The sequence below is a fragment of the Hylobates moloch genome, unplaced genomic scaffold, assembly GCF_009828535.3.
Source record: "Hylobates moloch isolate HMO894 unplaced genomic scaffold, HMol_V3 SCAFFOLD_159, whole genome shotgun sequence".
Classification (NCBI taxonomy): Eukaryota; Metazoa; Chordata; class Mammalia; order Primates; family Hylobatidae; genus Hylobates; species Hylobates moloch.
Genome location: NW_026652434.1, coordinates 32,197 through 59,469, shown reverse-complemented (window position 1 = coordinate 59,469; position 27,273 = coordinate 32,197). Strand labels below are relative to the sequence as shown.

Genomic DNA, 27,273 nt, shown 5'->3' with positions numbered 1-27,273 from the left:
TGCTGAGATTTAAGTCCTGGTACCTGCATGACCCCAAGCTCAGTGCTCTCCCACTGCACCTGCCAGGCCCCCAGTCCACCCTCTTGCCAGGGTCAGGGCATTGCTGAGACAGGTGCGCAGATCAGCTGCTAGCCAGCTGATGGCAAGCTTGGGGGCTGGCAAAGGCGCCTGGCAGACTGAGGGGCCCAGGACACACAAAAGAGTGCCCAGTCCTGATTATCCAGTAATTATCCTATTGTGAGCCCCGTCACCAGCTGCCTCCCCAAACCCAAGGGAACTCAAGCCCCCTACCTCTTTCGGGAGCCCCCAAAGAGCAGGCAGGCAATGGCCTTCTTCATGTCCGTGCCCCCAAAGATGGAGGGGGCGATGCTCTTGGAGATGACCTCATAGACATTGGGGAGAGCAGCCAGGCGACGGAACTCCTCCTCCTCCTGGGGGCTCACGGCCCCAGCAAAGCTGCGGCCTTGGTAGGCAAAGCAGGAGCATGAGTGAGTACAAGGGAGCTCTTCCAGCCCACTGCCCGTCCTGGCACCAGCTCAGGGACCTCCCAGAGGGCAGAGCCCTTAGGGCCAGGACAGCACAACCTGTCTGAGTAAATAGAGACCCCAGCTTTCAAGCCTTCAAGAATGGGCCTGGTGTGTTCCAGGGTCCAAAGGGTGAGGCGAAGTGGGCAGGAGGGTTCTGAGGAAACAGAGGGCCAGATGGCAAAGGACTTTGGAAACCAGTGGAAAGTCTCCCCTTTCAGCTGAGGAGTGATATAGTGTCTTGGTCATGACAGCATCGCTCAGTGGCTGCTGCAGAACAGAGAAGGTAGGGGCAAGGTGGCGATGAACACTGGGGAGGATTAATGGTGATCCAGGGAGGGCTGACAAGGGCTCAGAGCAGGTGGCGAGGATGAGAAGTGGTCAGATCCTGGACACGTTTTAAAGGTGGAGCCGGCCAGAGTTCCTGCGTGATTAGATGTGGGGGATGAGAGAAAAGAGCACCAAGGGTGACTTGGGGGTTTTTGTCTGAGCAACTGAAAGGGTGGAGATGGGAAGACTGAGAAGAGCCAGTCTGAGGGTGGGGAAAGGGGAGCTTAGCTTCAGCCATGTAAAGTTCGAGATGCCTTTCAGATATCTAAGTGAACACGTCAAATCAGCAGTTGGTTATTAAAGTCTGAAACATGGGGAGAAGCCCAGGCTAGAAATGAAAATGTGAGAGCTACTTGCCTGTCAGTGGTTTTAAAGTTGTAATAATCTAGGTAGTTTGTGTAAATGTGGGGTGGGCCATGGACTGAGCCCTGGGGAAGCCACCCCTCCGAATCAATTCACTGAAGCCAGAGGGCTGAGACAAACCTGAAAACCCTCAAAGTGGCCCCTGCTGCCCTCAGGTGTAAGCAGGAGCTCCCCATCTCGGCACTCAAGGCCTCTTACATCGCCTGGCCCCTCATCCCCTGGACTCCCACTCAGCCCTCCAGCCACTCAGTACCTTGCCCAGGCTGGGGTCTTCACCTGCTCCTGCCATCCCCTCCCGCCTGGAAGTTCTTCCACATCCACCACTCTTCAAAGCCCAGCCCCCACCTCCTCCTTCTCGGACCTCCTTTAGCACCTCCTTGGAACTGCATGACCCACAACAGCTGCCACTTTACCCACATGTCCCCAGTGGTCTCACAGTTTTCTTACTTCTCCAACTAGACACTAGGCGGCTGCCTGCCTGGAACCCTGCATTTCACTTCTCTTGTATCTCCTGTCACAGAAGTGAAGAGGTGGCTTTCAGTAATTCCCCAGTGATTTGACCTCAGTCCTTCTGCCTTAATCCTGCACTTAGGCAAACACCCTCAGCCCAGGAGCCACAGCTAGGACCAACGTGTGGAAGTTCGGGGGATCACTTAATATAAAAATGAACGTTCTAATGATATGAGCAACACAAGGACATCCTGGGCTACCTCATGAAGTAACGAGTTGCCTGTTACCAGAAGGATGCAAGCACAGCCTTTTAGCAGGGCTAAGCCAGGACCCCAAAGCCAACTCACCAGAGCCATCTGTGTCCACCTGGATGCCCAGGACACGGATGTAGGAGCTTCGGATGCCCACGCCCACCCTGTCACGGCCCCTGCTGGAGGTCAGGCCAAACTTCTTGATGGAGTAGATGCCCATGATGGTAACCCTGTTCCCAGGGACGACCTTGTCACACAGGTACCTGAGAGGAGGGTAGAGGAGAAAAGGTGAGATTCTCACTTGGACAGCAAGTCTCTGATTCCACCCATCCCCAGGACACTCAGGGTCCACCTCAGCATTTTTGCCACAAGCACCACATGCTGAGCTGGCTCCATCCCCACGGAGCCCAGAGAATGGCCTCTTTCCCCACATCACTCAGCCCATGCTCAGCTGCTTGGAGGATGGTGCTGCCGACAGTGACAGCCAAACAGAAAGGCAGGTGGTGGCCTGACTCTCACTGAACTCGCTAACTCATTTGTACACTGGTTTAGGAGGCTTAGTGCCAGCCCACAGAGCCCTCCAAAAGCCCTATCTCCACGTGTCTGCTGTCAGCTCGCTATGTGGCGCCCTTTAGCCTCTCAGGGCAAGACTTCCTCTTCATGCCCTCCAGCCTCCTTGAGGGGCCACTCGCCCTTTTTGCCTCTTCGTGACTCTGTGAGCTCATTTTGCCTCTGGGTTTTCATTTCCTGTTTTAAAAATGAGATGTTGAAACAGGGAAGTCTCCAAGTCCCCCAGTCAGAGCCAGGGTGGTGTGGAGGGACATTTAGTCGCTGTGTGACCTCAACGAAGTCATTGCACCTCTGAGCCTAGGGGGATGATGAAGTGGCCTGCCTCCGATGTTGTGGGGTCAGGTGAGGCAGCAGACATAGAAGTGCTTTATACCATCAGGCATCACAGCTCCAGAAAAGACCATCACCGTCACTCCATGAGCCTCCAACTCCCCTCTTCCCATACCCACTTTCTAAGTTTTCAGGATTCATGAACTGCTTGGAAAATCATACATCCTGATTACGTAATCTGCATGAAGGAATTGTGCTAAACACGACATGCATTTCCAAGCAGCCCTCTGAGAGATTAAGGACAGTCCTTATCCCCATTTTACTGATGAGGAAACTGAAGCTTGACAAAGTCACATAACTTGCGCAGGGAGCAAGAGCCTGACCCCTACATACTCTGTTGCCACTAATGAAGTTAACAGAAGCTATGGATCTGCTCTCCTCAGAACATCTGCATGCAATTTCAGGATAAGCAAGCCCAGGTTAGAACCCTAATCAAAGATCTCAAAACCTTCCACCCAGGTTACTATGAGGGGCCCAAGTTCAGTACCCTCTCCCCTTCAGTAGAATCTTTTCTGTTTTCCTTTTTGAGACAGGGTCTCACTCTGTTGCCCAGGCTAGAGTGGAGCAGTGTAATCACAGCTCACTGCAACCTCAACCTTCTGGGCTCAAGTAATTCTCCCACCTCAGCCTCCCAAGTAGTTGGGATTATAGGTGTCTGCCCCAACACCCAGTTAATAAAAAAAATTTTTTTTTTAGATACAGGGTCTCAGTATGTTGCCCAGGCTGGTCTTGAACTCCTGGCCTCAAGCAATCCTGTCTCAGCCTCTCCAACTCTGGGGATTACAGGCATGAGCCACCATGGCTGTTCAGCAGGATCTTAACAGAAAGCCTGGGGTACGCTGGGTGCAGTGGCTCATGCCTGTAATCCTAGCATTCTGGGAAGCCAAGGCGGGCAGATCACGAGGTCAGGAGATCGAGACCATCCTGGCTAACACGGTGAAACCTCGTCTCTACTAAAAAATACAAAAAATTAGCCGGGCATGCTGGCGGGCACCTGTAGTCTTAGCTACTCTCGAGGCTGAGGCTGGAGAATGGCGTGAACCCGGGAGACAGAGCTTGCAGAGAGCCAAGATCACACCACTGCTCTCCAGCCTGGGCGACAGAGCCAGACTCCATCTCAAAAAAAAAGAAAGCCTGGGGTAGGAGGTGGGGTGTCAGGCTGGGAAGAGGTTTTCCCAGCTATTGGTTACCTAGCTGTGCACTCTAGGCATCTTATCCTAGGAAGAACACAGACTTTGGAAAGCAACAGCCACAGGCTGAAAGCCTGGCTCTCCTCCACACAGTAAGTCATTTAACCTCTCCAAGTTACATTTCCTCATCTGCAAAATGGGGCTGACATGCCCCTGCAGATTATGGAAAGACGAGATGAGAGGAACTTATGGAAGCATTAGGCACAGAGCAGGCGCTCTGCAACTGGCCACCTTCTCCACCCCACTCACCCTGCTCCAGATGACCCACTCCCAACACTCGGGTTAGGGCCACAGCTGGGACATCCACCGCCGTAGATGCCCACCTCCCGGCCCGTCTGCCTCACCTGTCGCAGTACAGCTGCATGTGTCTGGGCATCTCCCCGTGGGGGACTGCATCAGGCAGCTCCTGCAGCTTCAGGGTCTGGAAGTCCACACATTTGCATTTGTCGGGCATGATGAAGTACGGGTCCAGTGGGCATTTGGGGCGCCCAGCCTGATCTCTGTACAAGATAAGGGAAAAGAGTCACCAAAGCTACCTGGAGAATCCAAAGGCAGGGCTCATTCATCCCAGGAGCCAGCAAGGAGACATTGCCAGCAGCAATTTATGGGGTCTCCAGAATAAGCTGGAGATAAGCCCTAAAGGAAAGCAACACTGAAGGACCTAGCACTGGATTAAGAGTCAAGGGAACTGCTTGAGGCTGGGTTCTTCCATTAACTTGCTGAGAGGAGGCAGACAGGTCACACTCGGTCTTCTTGCAGGGTCATGGTGTCCTCATGGGTGAAGAGCTAGTTCATCAATTCTCTTACTAAAGCCCCACTCAAATCCCAAGATCTTTTCCAGGGGGATTCTAGGCAGTTCTAGACCATTCTGAGGGTCTAAGCCTCTACGTATCCCTAGGTAATTACGTCATTATTCAATAAATATTATAGCAACATAAAGAAGCAAACATCATCGCAAAACCTACTATGTGTCTGACACTATTCCAGGTGCAGGGGGCACAGCACTGAACAAAAAGGTCCCTGCTCTTGTGGAGCCTAAGTTCCTATCAAGGGAGGCTGAAAAGACATACAAGCAAACAACCACATAACAGAGTGACAGCTACATGCTGTGAAGAAAAGTAAAAAAGTAGGCAGGTGTGGGAGAGACGAGGTGTGTGCGCACCAAACTGAAGACGAAGGGTGGGGCAAGATGCCCCTGGTGAGGGCACATGTGAAGAGGAGCCTGAAGAAGTGAGGACACAGACTATGGCGGCTTGAGGAACAGCACTCCCAGTAGAGGAAACAGCAAGGTCAAAGGCAGTGAGACTAGGGGTGGTCGGTGTATTCCAGGAACAGGAAGGAGGCAGTGCAGCCGGGCCTGGAGAGAAGAGGGGCAGCGAGGCCTGGGGGAGCCGGGAGCAGATTGTGGTGGGCCGTGCAGGACTTGACTAAGAAGTAAATGACCGGACCACCTGCAGTGTCAAGGGACACCTGGCTGCTGGGTGGGAAACAGACTGAGGGGGCGGAGGGTGGACGCGGGGGATCAGGGAGGAGATAGCGCGCCACTCCAGGTGAGAGATGCCAACAGCATGGAATGAGGCAGCTGTGCCGCAGGTGGATGGGAAGCTGAGGAGGCACCAGCGAAGGAGCCAAGAAAGAGCAGCCAGTGAAGAGGGTAGGGTTCCTTCAGACTGGCGGCAGCAAACATTTTCTAGAAAGGGCCGGAGGATGTGCATTCCAGGTTCTGCAAGCCAAGAGGCCACATACCCTGCCTTTGTAGTGCGAAACCAGCTGTGGGCAATACTTAAACAAACAAACGTGTTCCTGGGCCATAGGGTCAGCAGGCTAGATCTGGCCTAGTGAACAAACCATAGTTTGCTTCAGAAGATTCCAGGTAGACTCATTCCCCTGGACTGCTTTTCCCTCCCAACCCTGGGTTCCCTACAAGGCTGTCTGGGTATCCTGGTGAGACAGAACTCACCAATGTAGAGGGACACTGTTCGCAGTGTCTCAGAGCCGCAGGGCATCAGATCTGTGCCAATCCTAAGGGCACACCCCTGTCCAGCCCATCCCAGTGGATCTCTGGAAGCAGCTGCAGGCAGTGCTTGCTACTTGTTCTCATCCTTTCTGATCTTCACTCAGGTCACCGCCCACAGTCCCTTTTGGCCACAGACTCACGTGTTGCACTTCCTGGGCAGGGCATAGCCCTCCAGGCCAGGGCGCATGGCAATGTTGGTGAGGGTGTTGCGGCAGCTGCGGCACTGGATAGAGATGCGGGTGGCCTTGGCACGGACCGCAGAGGCTGCGATGATGATGCCGGGGATCTTCACCAGGTGTGACATCATGTCCGACTGTAACAGAGCCATCAGGAAGCTTGTTGGTTAAGGGGAGCCAGGACACACCTGAGATATGCCGGTAAATGTCCTGGGCAGGAGCCTGGAGGAGGTGGGCACAGAGCTGCAGGGTGGGCCACAGCTCTTCTGTTCAGCTCAAAAACTGCTTCGAGAGCATACACCCAGTGCCAGGCTATCTGGACCCAGGGGTTCAGAGGAGCCTCAGGCACAGCTCCTGCTTTTAAAGACCTCGCAGCACAATTGGGGGGGCGGTGGCAGGGCAAGAGATACACAAAGCACATTTCACTACAAAGTGGCAGGCGTCAGGAGAGAAACCTGAACCCCACCTCTGATGGCAACATCCCTGGACCTGTAGAGTACAACACAGAGAATAAACCTGGGAGGCAGGGGCCCACATTCTAGTTCAAGTGCTGTCAAAATCTGCTGTGTGGCCTTCTCTGAGTCACTTCTCTTTGAGCCCCAGTTTCCCCATCTTAATGACTATTTCCACACTGGACAATAAGGCAGTAATATTTTTTCTTTTTTTTTTTTTGAGATGGAGTCTTGCTCTGTCGCCCAGGCTGGAGTGCAATGGCAGGATCTCGGCTTACTGCAACCTCCGCCTCCTCAGTTCAAGCGATTCTCCTGCCTCAGCCTCCCAAGTAGCTGGGATTACAGGTAACTGCCACCACGCCCAGCTAATTTTTTGTATTTTTAGTAGAGACGGGGTTTCACTATGTTAGCCAGGCTAGTCTCGAACTCTTGACCTCAGGCAATCCACTGGCCTCGGCCTCCCAAAATGCTGGGATTACAGGCATGAGCCACTGCGCCCGGCTGTAATGTTAATTTTTAAGTGTGATGTTATTGTAGCTATGCCTTAAAAAATGATTCTTCAAAGGCTGGGTGCAGTGGCTCACGCCTGTAATACCAACACTTTGGAAGGCCGAGGCGGACGGATCACTTGAGGTCAGGAGTTCGAGACCAGCCTGGCCAACACAGTGAATCCCCGTCTCTACTAAAAATACAAAAATTAGCCAGGTGTGGTGGCATATGCCTGTAATCCCAGCTACTCGGGAGGCTGAGGCCAGAGAATCGCTTGAACTGGGGAAGCAGGGGTTACAGTGAGCTCAGATCGTGCCACTGCACTCCATCCTGGGAGACAGAGTGGAACTCCGTCTCAAAAAAAAAAAAAAAAAGAGAGATTCATCTTTTAGAGATACATAGCAAAATAGTTCCAGATCAAATTATATGATGTAAGGGACTTGTTTCAAAAGAACTCCAGGGCCACAGATGAAACAAGATTTGGCCTCTACAGATCACCTGAGGTCAGGAGTTCGAGACCAGCCTGGCCAACATGGTGAAACCCCATCTCTACTAAAAATTAGCCGGGCGTGGTAGTGTGTGCCTGTAATTCCAGCCACTTGGGAGGCTGAGAAAGGAGAATCGCTTGAACCCGCGAGGCAGAAGTTGCAGTGAGCTGAGATCGTGTCACTGCACTCCAGCCTGGGCAACAAGAGCAAAAACTCCGTCTCAAAAAAAAAAAAAAAAAAAAAATTTGGCCTCTAGTTGCTAATTATTAAGCTGGGTGATGAGTACAAGAGGATTTGTTATACTATTCTCTTTATATTCTAATGTTTGAATTATCCATAATAAAAAGTAAAACAAATTCTCAACCAATCTGCTCCTTCCTATGGCCAGCCCTTGCCCTTCACAAAGCTCCTGAGCCAGCAGTGTACAGGACGGGGACAATCTCTCTCCACCTTGTCTCTGTTTCTCAACGCCCTCCTCGGGCTGAACGAGAGAACCGGACATGAGCAGAAGTTTTGCTGGGGCTCTCAAAGAAACCAGGAAGAGGCTGTGGGAAGCAGAAGCAAGGCTGGGGAGGCGCAATTCAAGGCTCCATGCCTGCATCATTACAATAAAGTGGCCATCACCACCTCAACCTAGCACCTGGTCAGTCTCAGCACAGTGGATGGAGGGATGCAATGAGGGATCCAATATCACCCACAAGTGTTCTTGCCCGGTATGTGAAATTGAAACACAGGCCTTTGCATCTAATTTCCAGCTTCCAAAAATCACAGAGGGGAAGGGGCATGTTTTAACCACCCCAAAGAGGCCTACAGATAAATCTAAAAGGCAGCACATTCTACAGGATAATGGCTCCTGCTTCTTCAGCAAATCAATGTCACATTCTACAGGATAATGGCTCCTGCTTCTTCAGCAAATCAATAACGTATCTGTGAAAGAACTTACACCCAGAGTAAAGGAAGCTGTTCTAGATTAAAAGAGATTTAAACAACAATCCAATACAATGCCTGGTCCTGGCTGAGACACACGAGCTGTAAGAGGCATGTGAGGTAATTTGGTCAATCTGAATCTAGAGTGTATATTCAATGATACCAAGAGATCTTTGATGTTTCAGTTGAGGTGCTGATGATGTATTCAGAGTATGTAAGAAAACTTTTTTTTTTTTTTTTCGGGATAAAGTGTGATGTCTGTAATTAATTTTGTATTTTTAGAGACAGGGTCTTGCTCTGTCACCCAGGCTGAAGTGCTGAGAGGCACAATCAGAGCTCACTGTAACCTCAAATTCCTGGGCCCCTTGATCCTCCCACTTCAGCCTCCCAAGTAGCTTGGACTATAGGCATATGCCACCATACCTAGCTTTGTGGGGTTTTTTTTTGTTTTTTTTGGAGAGCCAGGGTCTCAAACTCCTGGTATCAAGCAATCTTCCTCCCTCGGCCTCCCAAAGCGCTAAGATTAGAGGAATGAGCCACCATGCATGAATTCACTTTAAAATTCTTTAGCAAAAAATAAAAAGGACAAAATAGGAAACAACGCAAAATGTTAATTATTAAATCTGGGTGAAGCTATATGGGATTCATTATACTACTGTCTGCTTTTGGGTGTGTAATATTTCATAACAAAAAGCAAAAAACAAGAAAAGTTCCTTTTGTCTCCAGGAGGAGACAGGTTCAGAAAGGTCAAGTGCCTCGCTCAAGGTCACACAGCTAGCACTCAGGTCTGCCTGCATCCAAAGCCCTCTGCACCATGCAGCAGCCACAGCCCCCCCGACCCACCTTCAGGCTACGAATGCTGGAAGGGCTGGCGTCCGACTTGAGCATGACCTGGATGTCTTGGAGCACCTCCTCCCCAGAAGGCCGGGGCCGGGTCACCTCATCAGCTACCTCCTTGGCAGCTTCCTCCAGCTGGAGAAAGGGAAGGGCACAGGCTATTAGTAACTGGGGCAGAGCAGCCCTGGGGAGCTCAGGGATGGGGTCCCACTCACCAGCTGCAGGTGCTCAGCTGGCTGCTTGTACAAGTAGTCGGCCAGGTCCTCATCAAAGCTGGCCAGATCCTCCATTTCCACCTCAATCCAGTACTCCCCCAGGTTGTAATGCCGCTTGAGTTCATCCCTGGAGTGGACACGTAGCAGGGTGGGGCAGGAAGGGTGCAAAGAAGAGGAAACCAACACTGGCTAAGGTGTGCCTGCACCCCTGAATCTGCCCACACCACAGCCACCATGACCTCACCATTCCTCTTCCCAAATACACATCTAATTCCAGATCATTCCATTATTTAACCCTGCAGAGGCTACTCACTGCTGGCACAGGCGTGCCCTAAAGAAAGCTCCATGGAAGGGGTCCATGAGATAGTCAAAGGATGTTTCAACACTCAGGCCAGCGTGCACAAAACAACAAACCAGTTCTGTCACTGAAGGACTCTGCAGAGCCTTTAACTTACTCTTGGAGAACAATGTACACAGCTCAAACTTGGGGCCCGGTGAGGTGGCTCACACCTGTAATCCCAACACTTTAGGAGGCTGATGAGGGTGGATTACTTGAGGCCAGGAGTTCAACACCAGCCTGGGCAACATGGCAAAACCCAGTCTCTACTAAAAATACAAAGATTAGCCGGGCATGGTAGCGTACGCCTGTAGTCCCAGCTACTGAGGCATGAGAATCGCTTGAACCCCAGAGCTGGAGGCTGCAGTGACCAGAGATCTTGCCAGGGCACTCCAGCCTGGGCGACAGACTGAGTGAGACTCTGTCTCAAAAAAAAAAACCAAAAAGGTACCAGCCTCGCCAACATGGAGAAACCCCATCTCTACTAAAAATACAAAAAAAAAAAAACTAGCTGGGTGTGGTGGCGGGGTGCCTGTAATCCTAGCTACTTGGGGGACTGAGGCATGAGAATCACTTGAACCCGGGAGGCAGCAGTTGCAGTGAGCCAAGATCACGACACTGAACTCAAACCTGGGTGACAGAGCGAGACTCCATCTCAAAAAAAAAAAAAAAAAAAAAAAAAACCAAAAAACAAAACAACAAAAAAACTGGAGGCGCCAAGGCAGCAGAAAACACATCTGCCTTATCAACCTCTAGTCAGACTCTGTTTTTTTTTTTAAATAGAGACTGGGTTTCACTATGTTGCCCAGCCAGGTCTTGAACTCCTGGGCTCAAATGATCCATTGGCATTGGCCTCCCAAAGCGTCGGGATTACAAGCACGAGCCACTGCGTCCAGCTCAGATGCTTAGCAGAGCATCCCATGTGACTACTGTTGCGAGAACATATTTGGGGACCACTGACCAACGTACAGGCTGTTCCCCAGCCTCACAGTATCACAGGCCTGAGCCCCATCTCCCTTATGTCCAGGAGCCAGTAAAATGACCAGACTGGTACTGAAAGCCACTTGCTGTGAGGACACCCCACACCTCTACACAAGCAATTGCTCCTACCTAGACAGAAGGCTTTCTACACCTGCAACTCTGACCTTAGCTCAAAGGTCACCTCAAACTTCAGCCCCCCGGAAAACTTCTCTAAGTCCTTTCACCTTCCTCTGTGGAGGAAATGACCACCGTGGAATTCATCTGTTGGTCTTCACGACTCACTCCTCTGACTTAGGAGCTTCTCTAGGACAAGAAGCATGTCTTTTCATCTTTGCAGCTCAGTGCCTGGCACACAGGTGGGCAGTATCAGCTGCTGCATGAATAAGTGAAAGCAGGAATGGCTTTACCCATTTCTGGCCTGGTGAGGCCCAGACACACTGACACCTGGAAGTCACTCAGCTAATAATGGGCCAATGCTGAACCTGCAACCTCATGTTCTGTGCATTTTAACATCTCAGGGATAGAGGCTGGGCCTATGAGGATTCTCATGATGTCACAGGTCGTACAATCAACTAGAAGCAGGAGCCAGGTCCAGCTTCAATGCTGCGGCCCAGCACCCAGAACAGTATCTGGCAGGCAGCAGGTGCTCAATCAGTGAAGGTGCAAGACTGGTATAAATAAATGAATGAGCGAAGTGAAGTGAATCCTAACTGCCATCTTCACCTTTTACACCTACACGGAACTTGAGTTTGTAAGGTCTCAGACATGACATGGAAGGATGATAGGAAGCAGATGAACAGGAACAAGATCTGGATAAAGAACTAAACGGTCCAAGTGGCGCTAGCTGGTTGCTGGTGGCCCACTCAAGAGGTGACTCACCCAGAAATTAACTCCAGGTATAGATAAAATACACAAAGCAGGCCGGGCACGGTGGCTCACGCCTGTAATCCCAACAATTTGGGAGACCGAGGCGGGTGGATCACTTGAGGTCAGGAGTTCGAGACCAGCCTGGCCAACATGGCAAAACCCTGTCTCTACTAAAATTACAAAAAATTATCCAGGCGTCGTGGTGGCGGGAGCCTGTGGTCCCAGGTACTCGGGAGGCTGAGGCACGAGAATTACTTGAACCCGGGAAGCAGAGGTTGCAGTGAGTCGAGATAGCGCCACTGCACTCCAGCCTGGCGACAGAGCCAGACTCGGTCTCTAAATAAATACATTAATTAAATAAAATACACAAAGTCTTATACCAAGGGATGAGGCTGCCGGGATGAGCCCTGTGACCCAGGACCGGCTCTTTCCCCCGTCTGGGGCCATCTGTGCTCTCACGGTCCAGGACTCTAGCAGGCTGGTGGAGGCGTGCGTGCGGCCACACTGGAACTCAAGCCCCCGGCCCCGCAGGAGCCACACCTGTATTTGAAGGTGAAGCCCGTGCGATCGGTGCCCACTCGGTACTGCCGCAGGAACTCCTTGAAGCGCCTCTGCAGCTGCGATTTGCGGGCCTGCCCCTCGTCGGCCTGGGCGTCGCCCCCGAAGCTGTCGCTGTAGAAAATGCCAGGATCGTCGAATCCCGACATGACTGCGCCTGGGGTGTGAACAAACAGCCAGAACAGGCTGGGGGCAGCGCCTGGCACCTCCTCCCCTCCGACGCCTGGGTCCCTGCCCTGAGTCCGGAGCCGGGGGACCCGGCTGCGCTCCCAAACTCCAACCCCAATTCCCGAGAAACCCCCATCCCACTCCAACTACGCCCCGAAATCCAGATGTCTGCTGGCCCCCAGTCCCAGTCCTACTGGCCTCACCTCTGGTTTTCCGCACTTCACAAACCAGGGCAGACAAGAACCTCCACGCTCAGCCGCCGAGTTTCGCGGGAAAAACTAGAGGCGGTGTTCGGACGCCGCAGCCGCTGCGCTCCCATTGGTTCGCCGGAGCCTCGCGGCCAGCGATTGGACCGTTCTGAGCCCTCCAGCCCCGCCTCCCGGGCTGGCTGCCGAAGATGATTGGCTGCAAGGTGCATGACCTCGCCTCCTTCCGGGCTCCATTTTGTGTGCGGAACAATTTGGCGCGAAACTTCTGGCTGGGAAGGAAGCGGCGGCGCAGGACGGGGCGGATGCAAAGATGGCGGAGGGGCGGGCGCGCGGAGGGCGCTTTTATGTGCTTGCTTTTTTATTTTCTGGGTTTTTTTTCCTAAGGCATGGTCTCGTTCTTTTGCCGGGGATGGAGTGCAGTGGCTCGATCACGGCTCACTGTAGCCTCAACCTCTTGGGCTCAAGCGATCCGTCCGCCTCAGCCTCCCGTGTAGCGGGGACCACAGGTGTACGTGATTTTCTTAAAATATTTCATAAATACGGCGTCTCACCATCTTGCCCAGGTCTCGAACCTCTGCTCTCAAGCGACCCGCCCGCCTTGGCGTCCCAAAGCACAGAGATTACTGGCGTGAGCTACCGGGCCGGGCCTGCGTGCTTTTTAAGCCTTCTTTTAAAAAGTCCTATGGAAAAAAAGACTCCTTTCATAGCCAGAGGGAGAAAAAACTAGAAGTTCAGAAATGATTGGGTCCAGGTGCCCATTTTGCATTGGGAGACCGTGCCCTGAGGAGTATTCGCTTGCCGGTCGTGGGGCCAGTTCTCTGGGCCTGAGGCTCTGAGGAGCCCCTGTCCTCCAGCTGGTGGCAGGACAGGGCGATTACCGCGCGGCTCACCCGCGTCCCCGACCCGGGTTCTCGCACCCTAACACACTGCTTTTATTTGTTTGTTTATTTATTTATTGAGACGGAGTCTCACTCTGTCGCCCAGAATGGAGTGCAGTGGCGCAATCTTGGCTCACTGCAACTTCTGCCTCACCGGTTCAAACGATTCTCCTGCCTCAGCCTCTCAAGTAGCTGGGACTACAGGCAGGCGCCACCATGCTCAGCTAATTTTTGTATTTTTAGTAGAGACAGAGTTTCACCATGTTGCCCACACTGGTCTCGAACTCCCGGCCTCAAGTGATCCGCTCGCCTCGGCCTCCCAAAGTGCTGGAATTACAGGTGTGAGCCACCGTGCCCGGCCCAGCCTCATTCTGTTTAACAGCTGCTTAATTTTCTGTAGTATGGTGACAAAGACTCTCCTTGACCAAACTTTAGCCGGGTTCCTCTGGGCTGCCTTCACTTCTAAGCCTCAACCTTGATCTATAGGCACTGTGGCTCATGCCTGTAATCCTAGCACTTCAGGAGGCCAAGATGAGAGGATCCCTTGAGTCCAGGAGTTGAGGCCAGCCTGGGCAACATAGCAAGATCTCGCTTCTCTAGAAATTTTTTTATAATTTTTTTTTTTTTTTTTTTTTTGAGACAGAGTCTCACTCTGTCACCCAGGCTGCAGTGCAGTGGCACGACCTCGGCTCACTGCAACCTCTGCCTCCCAGGTTCAAGCGATTCTCCTGCCTCAGCCTCCCTAGTAGCTGGGATTACAGCCGCCTGCCACCATGCCCGGCTAAGTTTTGTACTTTTAGTAGACACGGGGTTTCACCATGTTGGCCAGGCTGGTCTCGAACTCCCGCCTCAGCCTCCCAAAATGCTGGGATTACAGGTGTGAGCCCACCGTGCCTGGCCTGTCTTTTTTTTCTTTTTAGAGATGCACTCCAGTCTGGGTGACAAGAGTGAAACTTAGTCTCAAAAAAAAAAGAAAAGAAAAGAAAAGAAGACTTAAACAAACACTAACAGTTTCTAACAGCTGCTGACATCTCTGAAATGACTCTACCCAGCCCCCGCTAAGGTGCCTGCCTGAGAAAACTCAAGGCTGCTGATTAATGTTTACCGTTTATTCCAGGCAACAACTGAGGATGTGACCTCTGTCTCCCAGTCTCTGTGGGAGGCAAAAATTCTAACTCCGATCATTGCCAACTGGCAGACACAGCTAGCCTCACTGCATTTACACTGACTTAACCTTTTGTAACTTTTCACTTCCCTGGCTCTACTAATCACTTGCCCACCCCTTCCTCCCTCAATCTTTCTTTTTTTTTTTTTTTTTTTTTTTTTAGACAGGGTCTCTGTTGCCAATGCTGGAGTGCAGTGGTGTGATCACAGCTCACTGCAGCCTTGACCTCCCAGGCTCATGTAATCCTCCCACCTCCACCTCACCACCACGCCTGGCGAATGTATTTATTCATTTGTAGAGATGGAGTTTTACCATATTGCCCAGGCTGGTCAACCTCCCTTTAAAATACCTCTGTACAAATTAAAGCTGAGTTCAGTTCATGCTGGACTCTTTTCTCTATTGCAATAGTCATTACTGATTGAAATCTGTCCTTACCACTTTTTTTTTTTTTTTTTTTTTTCTGAGATGGAGTCACGCTCTATCGCCCAGTCTGGAGTGCAGTGGCGTAATTTCAGCTCACTGCAACCTCTGCCTCCCGGGTTCAAGCAGTTCTCCTACCTCAGCCTCCTGAGTAGCTGGGATTACAGGCACGCGCCACCACACCCGGTTAATTTTTGTATTTTTAGTAGAGATAGGGTTTCACCACGTCGGTCAGGCTGGTCTCGAACTCCTGACCTTGTGATCCACCCGCCTCGGCTTCCCAAAGTGCTGGGATTACAGGCGTGAGCCACCGTGCCTGACTGTCCTTACCATTTTAACTAGTGTCTGGCTTTGTTCGACAATTGAGAGGAAAAAATTATTCAGCCATTCTACTATTAGTAGAATTCAAGATCGTTTCTCTGTCCCCTCCCCTCTTCCTTCCTTTCTTTGTCAGTACAGTGAATATCTGTGCCGCTTTCACAGATGAGGAAACTGGGCCCAGGGTAGGAGAGTCCCAGCTGCTATTTGGTTTTTGTTTTGTTTTTTTGAGACGGAGTCTTGCTCTATTGCCAAGGATGGAGTGCAGTGGCGCGCTCTCGGCTCACTGCAACCTCAGCCTCCCGGATTCAAGTGATTCTCCTGCTTCAGCCTCCCGAGTAGCTGGGATTACAGGCATGTGCCACCACTCCCAGCTAATTTTGTGGTTTTAGTAGAGACGGGTTTTCACTATGTTGGCCAGGCTGGTCTCGAACTCCTGGCCTCAAGGAATCCACCTGTCTCAGCTTGCCAAAAGTGTTGGGATTATAGTCGTGAGCCACCATGCCCGGGTCCAGCTGCTATTTGAATGCCTCTCATTTGCTTCTCAGGACACATAGGTGAGTTAGGTAACACTATATTCATGTCACCAGTGATAAAATGGAGCCTCAGAGAGGTTAAGTGACTAACCTCAAAGTGGTGTAGCAGGAATTTGAACCTAAGAGTTTCACTCCAGTCCCTAATAGTCACTGGACAAAAAATACAAATTTTGCCACAGAATCTGCTCATTTCCGCCAAACGGCAAACCCATCCTCCGTAAAGGCAAGTCTTGTATCAAGCAGGCTTCAACACAAATATTCGCCCACCAGCTGCTTAAAACTCACCTCCTGGGCCGGGCACAGTGGCTCATGCCTGTAATCCCAGCACCCTGGGAGGCTGAGGCGGGTAGACCATCTGAGGTCAGAAGTTCGAGATCAGCCTGGCCAACATGGGGAAAACCCGTCTCTACTAAAAATACAAAAATTAGCTGGGCATGGTGATGAACTTCTGTAATCCCAGCTACTCAGGAGGCTGAGGCAGGAGAATTGATTGAACCTGCCTCAGTGAGCTTGCAGTGAGCCAAGATCACGACACTGCACTCCAGCCTGGGTGACAGAGCAAGACTCTGTCTCAAAAAAAAAAAAAAAAAAAGATAAAAAGAAAAGCTCACCTTCTGTATTCTCAAACAGACCAGCTCCTGCCAACCCCCTATCACCACTTCTCCTACCGAGCACGCAAGAAACCAAGGAGGAAAAGGTCAGTTCCCCAAGAATAACAAAGCCCATGAAAACTAGTTCAAGTTACTATCAGACAATGTTGTTTATTATTTCACACAAAAGTTAGACCAAGGCCACGGCGCCGTTAAACACCTCCCTCCCCACCCACGCATGGCTCAAAAACCACCCCAACCCTGCTATAAAAACAATAGAACACAACAAAAATACTGCATTTGAGGCTGAGCCAGGAACAGAGTGGCTCCAACAAAAATAAGACAAAAACACAAGACACAACATCTTTTCAGGTTTATGTAAAAATTGCCATGGCCCACGGGGAAAGTGGTCATGGCTGTGTCAACAGGGATACTTCAAACTCAGGGCTTTTGGAGGTTTGAGACAGCTGCCACATTAGGGTATCTTCCGGGCTCTGCTGCAGGAACTGAGGATGCTGAAGGGCAGGGCTGATCCCTTGGCCCACTCTGAAGTTTAGGCCATTGGCTGGATGTGCTTTTCGTTGGGGAAGATGCCATAGGCTCCTTCCTCCTTTCCAGAGAGAGGGACACAGTGAGAGGGCTGGAGGCCCTGAAAGCCTCCAGTGCCCATGATAAGGAAGCCAGCCAAGAGATTTCCCTCTCTAGAAAGAAGGCCTTCCACTGGACAAAGTTCATGGCCCTGGGAGCCAGCATGTCTGCATTCACATGGCATAAAGCCCTACAGCAACTGTCGCCACCAGAAAGCTGAGTGTAAGGACCCACCGGAGAAGCGGAGCCTGCGAGCGTGTGTTGAGCAGGGGCTTCCCTCTGGGAGTCTCCACGGGGGCAGAGTCTGAAAGAGAAAACAGGGCAAGGTCAGTAACAGGTGGGCGTGCATCAAGGTGTCTGATGTCATAGAAAAGCAAAGCAGAGTGGCCTCAGGGTCTGCAGTACAGTCCCTGCCCAGTGCCAGGATTCTGCAAGACCACAAACAGGTGTCCCTCTAGCCACTGCTTGAATATCTTCAAAGATGGGCAGCTCACTACTTCTCCAAGCTGTCTGTTCTTCCCTGTGCAGCCAGGCCACGTTGTAAAAACATTCTTGGGCCTAGGCATGGTTTTCAGACTTCTGCCTGTGCCCTGTCCTCTCCTAAAACTTTGCCAGCGATTAGGTATGAGCTGTAAATCTTTCTCTCAGACTCACACATTTGCTAAGCATGGTGATGATGGGGCAGGGGCTAGAAAGCAGGAGCTCCGAAGTTCAGTCCAATCCCTGGTTATTAAAACATGATAGGGCTGGGCGCAGTGGCTCACGCCTATAATCGCAGCACTTTGGGAGGCCAAGGCAGGTGGATCACGAGGTCAGGAGTTCAAGACCAGCCCAGCCAATATGGCGAAACCCCGTCTCTACTAAAAATACAAAAAATTAGCTGGGTATGGTTAGGGGTTCCTGTAATCCCAGCTACTTGGGAGGCTGAGGCAGAGAACTGCTTGAACCCGGGAGGCGGAGGTTGCAGTGAGCCAAGATCGTGCCCCTGCACTCCAGCCTGGGCAACAGAGTGAGACTCCATCTCAAAAAAAAAAAAAAAGACTCAAAACGTGATAGGCCAGAGCCAGCCGTGCAACCTGGGTAGATGTGCCACCCGCCTCCTCCTCAGGCACAGAGTGGGTGCTCCCTAGGTCTTTAGAAGCAGGACAGAGTCCAGAGCAGGTCTCTGGAGCCAGACCAGCTGGGTTTCAATCCTAGCCCCACCCTGGGCTATAAGAAGGGCTTCCCCAGAGAAAACAGGGCCGTAGGTCTGGTGGCCCAGGGCTGCGGTCACAGGAAGTACAAGCAAGCAGGTACGCTGTGACATTTACATGTGTGTTGTTCATATTAAAGGCTCCTGCTCCTTCTGATACATTAGGATGCAGTTCTCAAATGTTGTGGTTCCAAAACTCCTTTATACTCAAATGCAACCAAGCATCCAAAAGAGCTTTTGTTTGTGTGAGTATAGCTATCACTATTTACAAAATTAGAAATTAAAACGGATAAATTCTTTCTTTTTTTTTTTTTTGAGATGGAGTCTCGCTCTGTCACCCAGCCTGGAGTACAGTGGTGCAATCTCAGCTCACTGCAACCTCCACCTCCCAGACTCAAGAGATTCTCCTGCCTCAGCCTCCCGAGTAGCTGGGATTACAGGCGTGCACCATCATGCCCAGCTAATTTTTATATTTTAGTAGAGACGGGGTCTCCCACATCAGCCAGGCTGGTCTCAGACTCCTTACCTCAAGTGATCCCCCTGCCTCAGCCTCCCAAAGTGCTGGGATTACAGGCATGAGCCACCGTGCCTGGCCAAAACTGAGAAATTCTTTTTTTTTTTTTTTTTTTGAGATGGAGTCTCGCTGTGTCGCCCAGGTTGGAGTGCAGTAGTGGCGCCATCTCGGCTCACTGCAAGCTCCACCTCCCGGGTTCACACCATTCTCCTGCCTCAGCCTCCCGAGTAGCTGGGACTACAGGTGCCCGCCACCACGCCCGGCTAATTTATTTATTGTTGTTGTTTGAGATGGAGTCTCACCCAGGCTGGAGTGCACCCATGGTGGCTCTCGCCTGTAACTGCAGCACTTGGGGAGGCAGAGGCAAGAGGATTGCTTGAAGGCAGGTGTCCAAGACTGGCCTGAGAACCTGTCCTTACAGGGGCAGTGGGGTGGGGCAGCGGGAAACAACACCCACCACCACCAAACATTCAGAAAACAGAGGAGTAGAGATACTAGAGTCAGACAGCCAGGTCCCTCCATGTGTAGCCCAGAGGAAGTGCCCCTTCCTGGATGCTCTCACCTCGCACTTTGTTGCTGGCCCGCTGGCGAAGCCCTGGTGCCCGTGAGGGGCTCTGGTCCTTGGTGTCATGGGTCAGCAGCTCCTGCAACTCCTCAAAGAGCTAAAAGACAAAAGACACACATGCCTGTCTCAGTGAGAGATGCTACCAGGTCCCAGCTGAAGGTAGGACCTTAAGTTGTGTTAGGAAATACTTTGGAAATAAGATGATAAGAAAAATATTGGCCGGGCATGGTGGTGCGCCCCTGTAATCCCAGCACTTTGGGAGGCCAAGATGGGCACATCATGAGGTCAGAAGTTTGAGACCAGCCTAGCCAACATAGTAAAACCCCATCTCTACTAAAGATACAAAAAATTAGCCGGGCGTGGTGGTGCATGTCTGTAATCCCAGCTACTCGGAAGGCTGAGGCAGGAGAATTGCTTAAACCTGGGAAGCTGAGGTTGCAGTGAGCTGAGATCGCCCCATTGCACTCCAGCCTGGGTGACAGGGCGAGACTCTGTCTCAAATAAATAAATAAATAAATAAATAAATAAATAAATAAATAAATAAATAAAATTCATGTCCCTTTCATCCACCTTAAGAGATAAGATGTTCCAAGCCCAATTGGCTCCCCTGCCTACTCTTGCCCTCCCAACCCACAACAATGATCCCGGATTTACAGTTCACTGTGGCCGCCCATGTCCTTAGCCTGTGTCTCATGCAAAAGGCTGCATTGCTTGTTTTGAAATAATATTAAGTGGTATCCTAGTACATGCACTCTTCTGCGGCTGCTTTCTTCCCTTGAGTTTAGATTTGTGAAATTCAGCCTTGGTGAGGTGTGCTGAATGGTATTTGTTAGCCTTGCAGATCAGGAAACTAGCTCCTACAGGTTAAGTGCTTTGCCCAAGGACTGATCAGGCACCAAGAGCTGTTTTTTCTTTTTTTTAAATACGAAGTCTCGCTCTGTTGCCCAGGCTGGAGTGCAGTGGCAAGATCTTGGCTCACTGCAAGCTCCGCCTCCCGGGTTCACGCCATTCTCCTGCCTCAGCCTCCTGAGTAGCTGGGACTACAGGTGCCCACCACCATGCCCAGCTAATTTTTTTTGTATTTTTTTTTTTTTTTTTTAGTAGAGATGGGGTTTCACCGTGTTAGTCAGGATGGTCTTGATCTCCTGACTTCGTGATCCACCCGCCTTGGCCTCCCAAAGTGCTGGGATTACAGGCATGAGCCACCATACCCAGCCGGCCAAGAGCCGTTTTTTTGGTTTTTGTTTTTGTTTTTTTTTGTTTTTTGAGACAGTCTTGCTCTGTTGCCGTTGCCCAGGCTGGAGTGCAGTAGCATAATCACAGCCTTGACCTCCTGGGCTCAGGCAATCCTCCCACCTCAGCCTCCCAAGTAGCTGGGACTACAGGTGCACGCTACTATGTCTGGCTAATTTTTTCATGTTTTTGTAGAGATGGGGTCTCACTGTGTTACCAGGGTTGGTCTCAAACTCCTGGGCTCAAGCCATTTTCCTGCTTTGGCCTTTCAAAGTGTTGGTATTATAGGCGCGAGCCTGAGAGCCAGTTCTGACTCCAAATCCCTTTTCTTTTAAAAACATTTTTTTCCTTTAAATTTTTTGTTAATTTTTTTTTTTTTGATAGAGACAGGGTCTCGCCATGTTGCTCAGGCTGGTCTGAAACTCCTGACCTCAAGCAATCCGCCCACCTTGGCTTCCCAAAGGGCTGGGATTACAGGCGTGAGCCACTGCACCTGGCCCTTTTCTTTTGCCTACACTTCTCTGAAAGACACAGATTTTCTTCCTCCAAGACTGATTGGATTTTCTGAAGGGGGAGGGTGGAAGGGAAAGGCCTTGTTCTGTAACAGGGGCCAGGCCCGGAATCTTCTGCAATCCACGGCTGGGAGTAGGGAGCCAGGAGGGCATGAGCCCGAGCCCCAGGCCCCATGGCACCTCCAGGGGGTGGCAGAGAGAGAAGGCTCTATGACATCTGGGTAGAAGGAGCCCCTCACCTCTCCACCTCTGCCCAAGAATTCATCCTTCCAGGCTTTGCTCAAACCCCACCTTCCCCCGGATTTGAGACACTTGTAGAAAGAGGTAAGCCTCTCTGGCTAGGCTGAGAATCCCTGGAAGGCAGAGGCTACCTGTAACCCTGGGAGTGCCAACCTGGCTATACACTAGTGCACCCACAACTTATACGTTGCCAAAGACTGTTGTCACAGAGAGTTACAACTGATTTTCATGTCCCATTATGACAATAGTGAATGTTTGAGGGCTTCCTCTGTGCCAGACACTGCTGTGGGGACTTTACTGCTGTAAACTCACTCAAGCCTTATAAGTCTAAGATGTAGGTACCATTATTATCCCTATTTTACAGATAGGGAAACTGAGGTACAGAGAGATGAAGGCATTTGCCCAAGATCACCCAGCTAGTAAGTGGCAGTGCTGGAACCCTGGTTCCCTGTGTTAACCATGACCCATAGCACCCTCCCCTACAATGAGAAGGGTCCCTTGGAAGAACAGCAGGGGGCGGCAGAGGCTGCCCCAGCCTGCCCGCCCCTCACCTGGATGTTGAGCAGGAACGCGGTCTTGGCCTCTTCTAGCACCCTCTGCCTGACCGCGGGAGTCATCTCCAGGGAGTTCATGCGGGAGCGGTAGAGCTGCTTGAACTTGGTGGCACTGGCAATGTTGGGGAAGGTGAAGAAGGCCAGGCCCTCGCCAGAGCTGGGCAGGTCCAGGGCTTTCTGAGCAATCTTCTTGAGCACCTGGCCCCCAGACAGGTCACCCAGGTAGCGGGTGTAGGCATGGGCCACCAGCAGCTCGGGCTCTGTGCGCCCCACCTTGTGGAGCCGCTTCACATAGCGCTGCATGGCCGGTGTGTAGGGGATGACCTCCTGCCAGCGGGGCCCGTACCAGAAGGCCAGGTCCTGCTCCAGGGCGGCCTTGCGGTGCAGCTCTTCTGGGAAGTAGACAGGGGCGAAGACTGGGCTCTCCTTGTTGCACTCAATCTCCTCCTCCAGGGCCACATAGATGTGGTACAGGGAGGCCATCACCAGCTGAAAGCAGAGTGAGCAGGTCAGGCCGCCAGCCACATAGAAGACCCCCACCTCTGTCCGTCCCCTCCACTACTGCCTTTGGAAAGGCCCCCATCACTTCTCAGCTGGGCTCTGACTCCTTCTGCCACCCCTCGCTACAATCCTCTTCACACAGCAGCCAGAGGGATTTTTACAAGAGAAAAAGACGATCATGTACTTTCTCAGCCTAAAACTCTTTTACCCCACTGGGCAAAACAAGCAGCCTAACTGAATCCTTATATAAAGATCCAACAAACCAGCCCAGTGTGGTGGCTCAAACCCCTGTAATCCCTGCACTTTGGGAGGCTAAGGCGGTAGGATTGCTTAAAGCCGGGAGTCTGAGACCAGCCTGGGCAACATAGCCCAAAACCCACCTCTACAAAAAATTCTTTTAAAAAACTAGCTGGCTGGGTCCAGGCGCAGTGGCTCACACCTGTAATCCCAGCACTTTGGGAAGCCAAGGCGGGTGGATCACAAGGTCAGGAGATCAAGACCATCCTGGCTAACAAGGTGAAACCCCATCTCTACCAAAAATACAAAAAAATTAGCCGGGCGTGGTGGAGGCCGCCTGTAGTCCCAGCTACTTGGGAGGCTGAGGCAGGAGAATGGCGTGAACCCGGGAGGCGGAGCTTGCAGTGAGCCGAGATCGCACCACTGCACTCCAGCCTGGGCAACAGAGCGAGATTCCATCTCAAAAAAATAAATAAATAAAAATAAATAAACTAGCCGGCTGGACGCGGTGGCTCACGCCTGTAATCCCAGCACTTTGGGAGGCTGAGGTGGGCGGATCACGAGATCAGGAGTTTGAGACCAGCCTGGGCAAGAGACCAGCCTGGGCAATATGGTGAAACCCCATCTCTACTAAAAACACAAAAATTGGCCAGGCATGGTGGCAGGGACCTGTAATCCCAGCTACTCAGGAGGCTGAGTCAGGAGAATTGCTTGAACCCAGGAGGCAGTGGTTGCAGTGAGCCGAGATCGTGCCATTGCACTCCAGCCTGGGCAACAGAGCAAGACTCCGACTCAAAAAAAAAAAAAAAAAAAAAAGCCAGGTGTGGGTATGGCGGTGCATGCCTATAGTCCCAGCTACTCCACAGGCCGAGGCAGGGGTATCACTTGAGCCCAGGATTTCAAGGTTGCAGTGAACTGTGATCATATCACTGAACTCCAGCTTGGGGAACAGAGTGAGCAAGACCCTGTCTCAGAAAACAAACAAAAAAAATCCAACAAAGGAATTGCTATTCCCATTTTATAGAAAAGGAAACTAAGGATTAGAGAGTGTATGAGACATGGAGGTTGCACAGCTAGTAAGAAATGAAACTGGATTGAAGACCGGGCATTGCTAGGGACCCACCATGATTCAGGAGAGGGGAATAGCTGAAATGAAAGTGCTTAAAGGAGACTGGCCATGTGCTTCTGGCTTCTGACCTCTGCATGACCAACTACAGGGCACAATTCTCCTTCCTGGAGGACTATTCTGGACCCCACCACCTCTGGATGCTGGGCTGAGGCAACAGGTCTTGAGTGTACCTTGGCTTGGGGCACTAACTCCCGTTACACATTAATACGCCCGTTTGAATTTGAAGGAGGACAAAGTTAAGATATTTAGGTTGGAGTTTCCAAGTTATTTCTGAGCCATAAACATTGAAAGCAGCTCTATTCCTTGAGGGGACAGAAAGCCAGGTAGCCTGGTACAAAAGAGCCTGGGTTTTTGAGTGTGACCGACCTGGTTCTTACCCAACTCTGCCAGTCCTTAGCTGTGTGACCATGGGTGAGCCACTTGCTTTCTCTGGTCCCAGCTTCCTATCCTATCTTAGAGCGGATGGTCTGAGGTCTGTGTGACTGTGCTAGCCAACTGTGCTAGTCAGTTCCCTCACCTGCCACATACTAGATGGGGCTGGTGTGAGGATTAAGTGAGAGGATCTGGGCCAGCACAGAGGGCAGCCTGGCACTTAGCGCTCACATGAGAAAGGCTGTGATAAGTGCCACGTCCACCAGCTTAATGTAAGTGAGCACTGGATTCTCTCACGGATCTTGGTGCCTCCTTGGAACCCTGTGACTCAGAGGCAAAATCCAAAGTCTAAGCTGGCTGGGGATGGGATATTCCAGCATTCACCTCCCTGCACCCACTGTCTCCAGTCACACTGCAGCAACTGGGTGTACGTCATCTTTTTAAGGGAGCGGGGAGGAGGATGAAGAAGACCCATTACAGGCCCAAGGACCCCACCCAGCCTGGAACCACAGGTTAAATCTCTCCTCATTAAAGTATGTCTCAGCCGGGTGGTGGCTCACACCTGTAATCCCAGCACTTTGGGAGGCCAAGGCGGGTGGATCATCTGAGGTCAGGAGTTCGAGACCAGCCTGGCCAACATGGTAAAACCCTGTCTCTACTTAAAAAATACAAAAATTAGCCAGGCGTGGTGGTGGGCACCTGTAGTCCCAGCTACTTGGGAGGCTGAGGCAGGAGAATCGCTTGAACCCAGGAGGCGGAGGTTTCAGGGCACTGAGATCTTGCCATTGCACTCCAGCCTGGGCAACAGAGTGAGACTCTGTCTCAAATAAAATAAAATAAATAAAATAAAGCATGTCTCATGTTGGAAGTAGGGGGTGGCAGAGGGTACAGATTGCAAAAGGGACTGGGATGAAGGTGGTGGGATATAGCTCCCTACTCCCCACCCCCATACCCTCTGTTCAACCTGAACAAGCCTTTCCCCATGCTAATGTTTTAACACCCAGTATCTTCCCCGTTCTTCGTCAAGTGCTTTCCTTCTATTTGCATGAATTTCACAACAGTGCTGAGAAACAGCGAAATCAGTACCTGGCATATAGTGGGTGCTTAAGAAAGCCCTGCTGTTGAAATCCTCTTTTACAGATGGGGAAAACGTGGCTTAGGGAGATTAGATGAGGCACCCTCAGTCTCACTGTTAGAAAAGGGTTCTGTTAAGACCCCAACCTATATTATTCCTTATCCTCAGAGGCAAATTAGAATTAGGTCAGAGTACAAGCTCTGAAACAACATCGGTCTTGGTTGATTTCAGCCTTTTCCACTTACTGGCCGTGTGACCTTCTGTTAGTCACTTAACCTCTCTGAGCCTTCCAGTCCTCATCTTTCTCATCAGGGTTGAAGCACAGATTAGAAACCAAGTGTACAAAATGCCCAACATGGAACCAGTGCTCAGTCAACAGCACTGCTGCCCCAGCCCCTCCACAACATTACAGAGCAGGCTGAACTTGCTGTGTGACCTTGGGTAACTCACCTTCCCTCTCTGAGCCTCAGTGTCATCTGTTTTTTTTTTTTTTTTTTTGAGATGGAGTCTTGCTCTGTGGCCCAGGCTGGAGTACAGTGGTGCGATCTCGGCTCACTGCAACCTCCACCTCCCAGGTTCAAGTGATTCTCCTGCCTCAGCCTCCCGAGTAGCTGGGACTACAGGTGCCCGCCACCACGCCCGGCTAATTTTTTGTATTTTTAGTAGAGACGGGGTTTCACCGTGGTCTCAATCTCCTGACCTCGTGATCCACCTGCCTCGGTCTCCCAAAATGCTGGGATTACAAGCGTGAGCCACCGTGCCCGGCTCAGTGTCATCATTTTTAAGATGACTCTACTGGACATGCCCATCTGGTCCCTCAGCATCCCCACTTAAACCACTGGTCTGAGCCTTGGGTCCACGCACACCTGCCACACCCTACACCAGGGCTAGTCCCACCAAGCCACATACCTTGAAGCCCTCTCGGGTCACCTGGCCCTTCTGAAAGTTCCTCATGAACTCAGCATTCTCTGCCTGGGTGTGCACCTCCTTGGTGGCCTCCTTCAGGGCCTCTGACAAATCCTGGGGCATGCTGAGGAGGAAATGGGAAAGGTGAACACAAAGCTGGCTGGGGGTGGGGTCTTTCCCAACGGCTGAGCCACCCACCTGTGGGCAGGCCTTCAAGAGACTCCCATCCTCATTCAGGCCATGTTCTCAATCGCTTTAAGATGCAGCCTTGTGGCTGGGCACGGTGGCTCACGCCTGTAATCCCAGCACTTTGGGAGGCCAAGGCAGGTGGATCACCTGAGGTCAGGAGTTTGAGACCAGCCTGGCAAACATGGTGAAACCCCATCTCTACTAAAAATACAAAAATTAGCCGGGCATGGTGGCGGGTGCCTGTAATCCCAGCGATCATGCCTGTAATTGCTTGAGCCCCGGAGGCAGAGGTTGCAGTGAGCTGAGATCACACCACTGCACTCCAGCCTTGGTGACAGAGACTCCATCTCAAAAAAAGAAAAAAAAGGCCGGGCGCGGTGGCTCACGCCAGTTATCCCAGCACTTTGGGAGGCCGAGGCGAGTGGATCATGAGGTCAGGAGATCGAGACCATCCTGGCTAGCTCAGTGAAACCCCATCTCTACTAAAAATACAAAAAATTAGCTGGGCGCGATGGCAGGGGCCTGTAGTCCCAGCTACTCGGGAGGCTGAGGCAGGAGAATGGTGTGAACCCGGGAGGCGGAGCTTGCAGTGAGCTGAGATCGCGCCACTGCACTCCAACCTGGGTGACAAAGCGAGACTACGCCTCAAAAAAAAAAAAAAGAAAGAAAGAAAAAAAGAAAAAAAAAGAGCCAGGCGTGGTGGCTCACGCCTGTAATCCTAGCACTTTGGGAGGCTGAGGCGGGCGGATCACCTGAGGCCAGGAGTTTGAGCCCAGCCTGGCCAATATGGTGAAACCCTATCTCTACTAAAACGACAAAAAAAAAAAATT

At 51.4% G+C, this 27,273-nt stretch overlaps 2 protein-coding genes across 2 annotated transcripts in view; both read right to left on the bottom strand.

Annotated features, from left to right (window-relative positions):
• Positions 1–287: 287 nt before the first annotated feature.
• LOC116464071 (DNA replication licensing factor MCM5) lies at positions 288–12,837 on the bottom strand. Its single transcript, XM_032147353.2, has 8 exons — positions 12,724–12,837; positions 12,335–12,509; positions 9,610–9,736; positions 9,401–9,529; positions 6,166–6,338; positions 4,353–4,508; positions 2,015–2,181; positions 288–463 (listed from the first exon to the last, which is right to left on the bottom strand). The coding sequence occupies exons 2-8, from the start codon at positions 12,499–12,501 to the stop codon at positions 288–290; spliced, it is 1,095 nt and encodes a 364-aa protein (XP_032003244.1). The 5' UTR covers positions 12,502–12,509; positions 12,724–12,837.
• Positions 12,838–16,812: 3,975 nt separating this feature from the next.
• Positions 16,813–27,273, bottom strand: part of LOC116464070 (heme oxygenase 1) — a 12,110-nt gene continuing 1,649 nt past the window's right edge. The window contains exons 2-5 of the mRNA XM_032147351.2: positions 26,258–26,378; positions 22,032–22,523; positions 19,493–19,592; positions 16,813–17,528 (exon numbers count right to left, since the gene is read on the bottom strand). Of these exons, the coding sequence (XP_032003242.1) occupies positions 17,398–17,528; positions 19,493–19,592; positions 22,032–22,523; positions 26,258–26,378 (844 nt within the window). The 3' untranslated portion in view covers positions 16,813–17,397. The remainder of the gene's footprint in view (positions 17,529–19,492; positions 19,593–22,031; positions 22,524–26,257; positions 26,379–27,273) is intronic.

What these genes read in the sequence shown, in the direction of transcription:
- LOC116464071 (XM_032147353.2), bottom strand. Translation starts at nt 12,501, where the DNA reads ATGTCGGGATTCGACGATCCTGGCATTTTCTACAGCGACAGCTTCGGG. An exon ending in ATGCAGCTGTACTGCGACAG is followed by an intron (nt 2,182 to 4,352) that starts GTGAGGCAGACG and finishes CCCTCCTCTCAG; the next exon opens with GTACCTGTGTGACAAGGTCG. An exon ending in GGTGGACACAGATGGCTCTG is followed by an intron (nt 464 to 2,014) that starts GTGAGTTGGCTT and finishes TTGCCTACCAAG; the next exon opens with GCCGCAGCTTTGCTGGGGCC.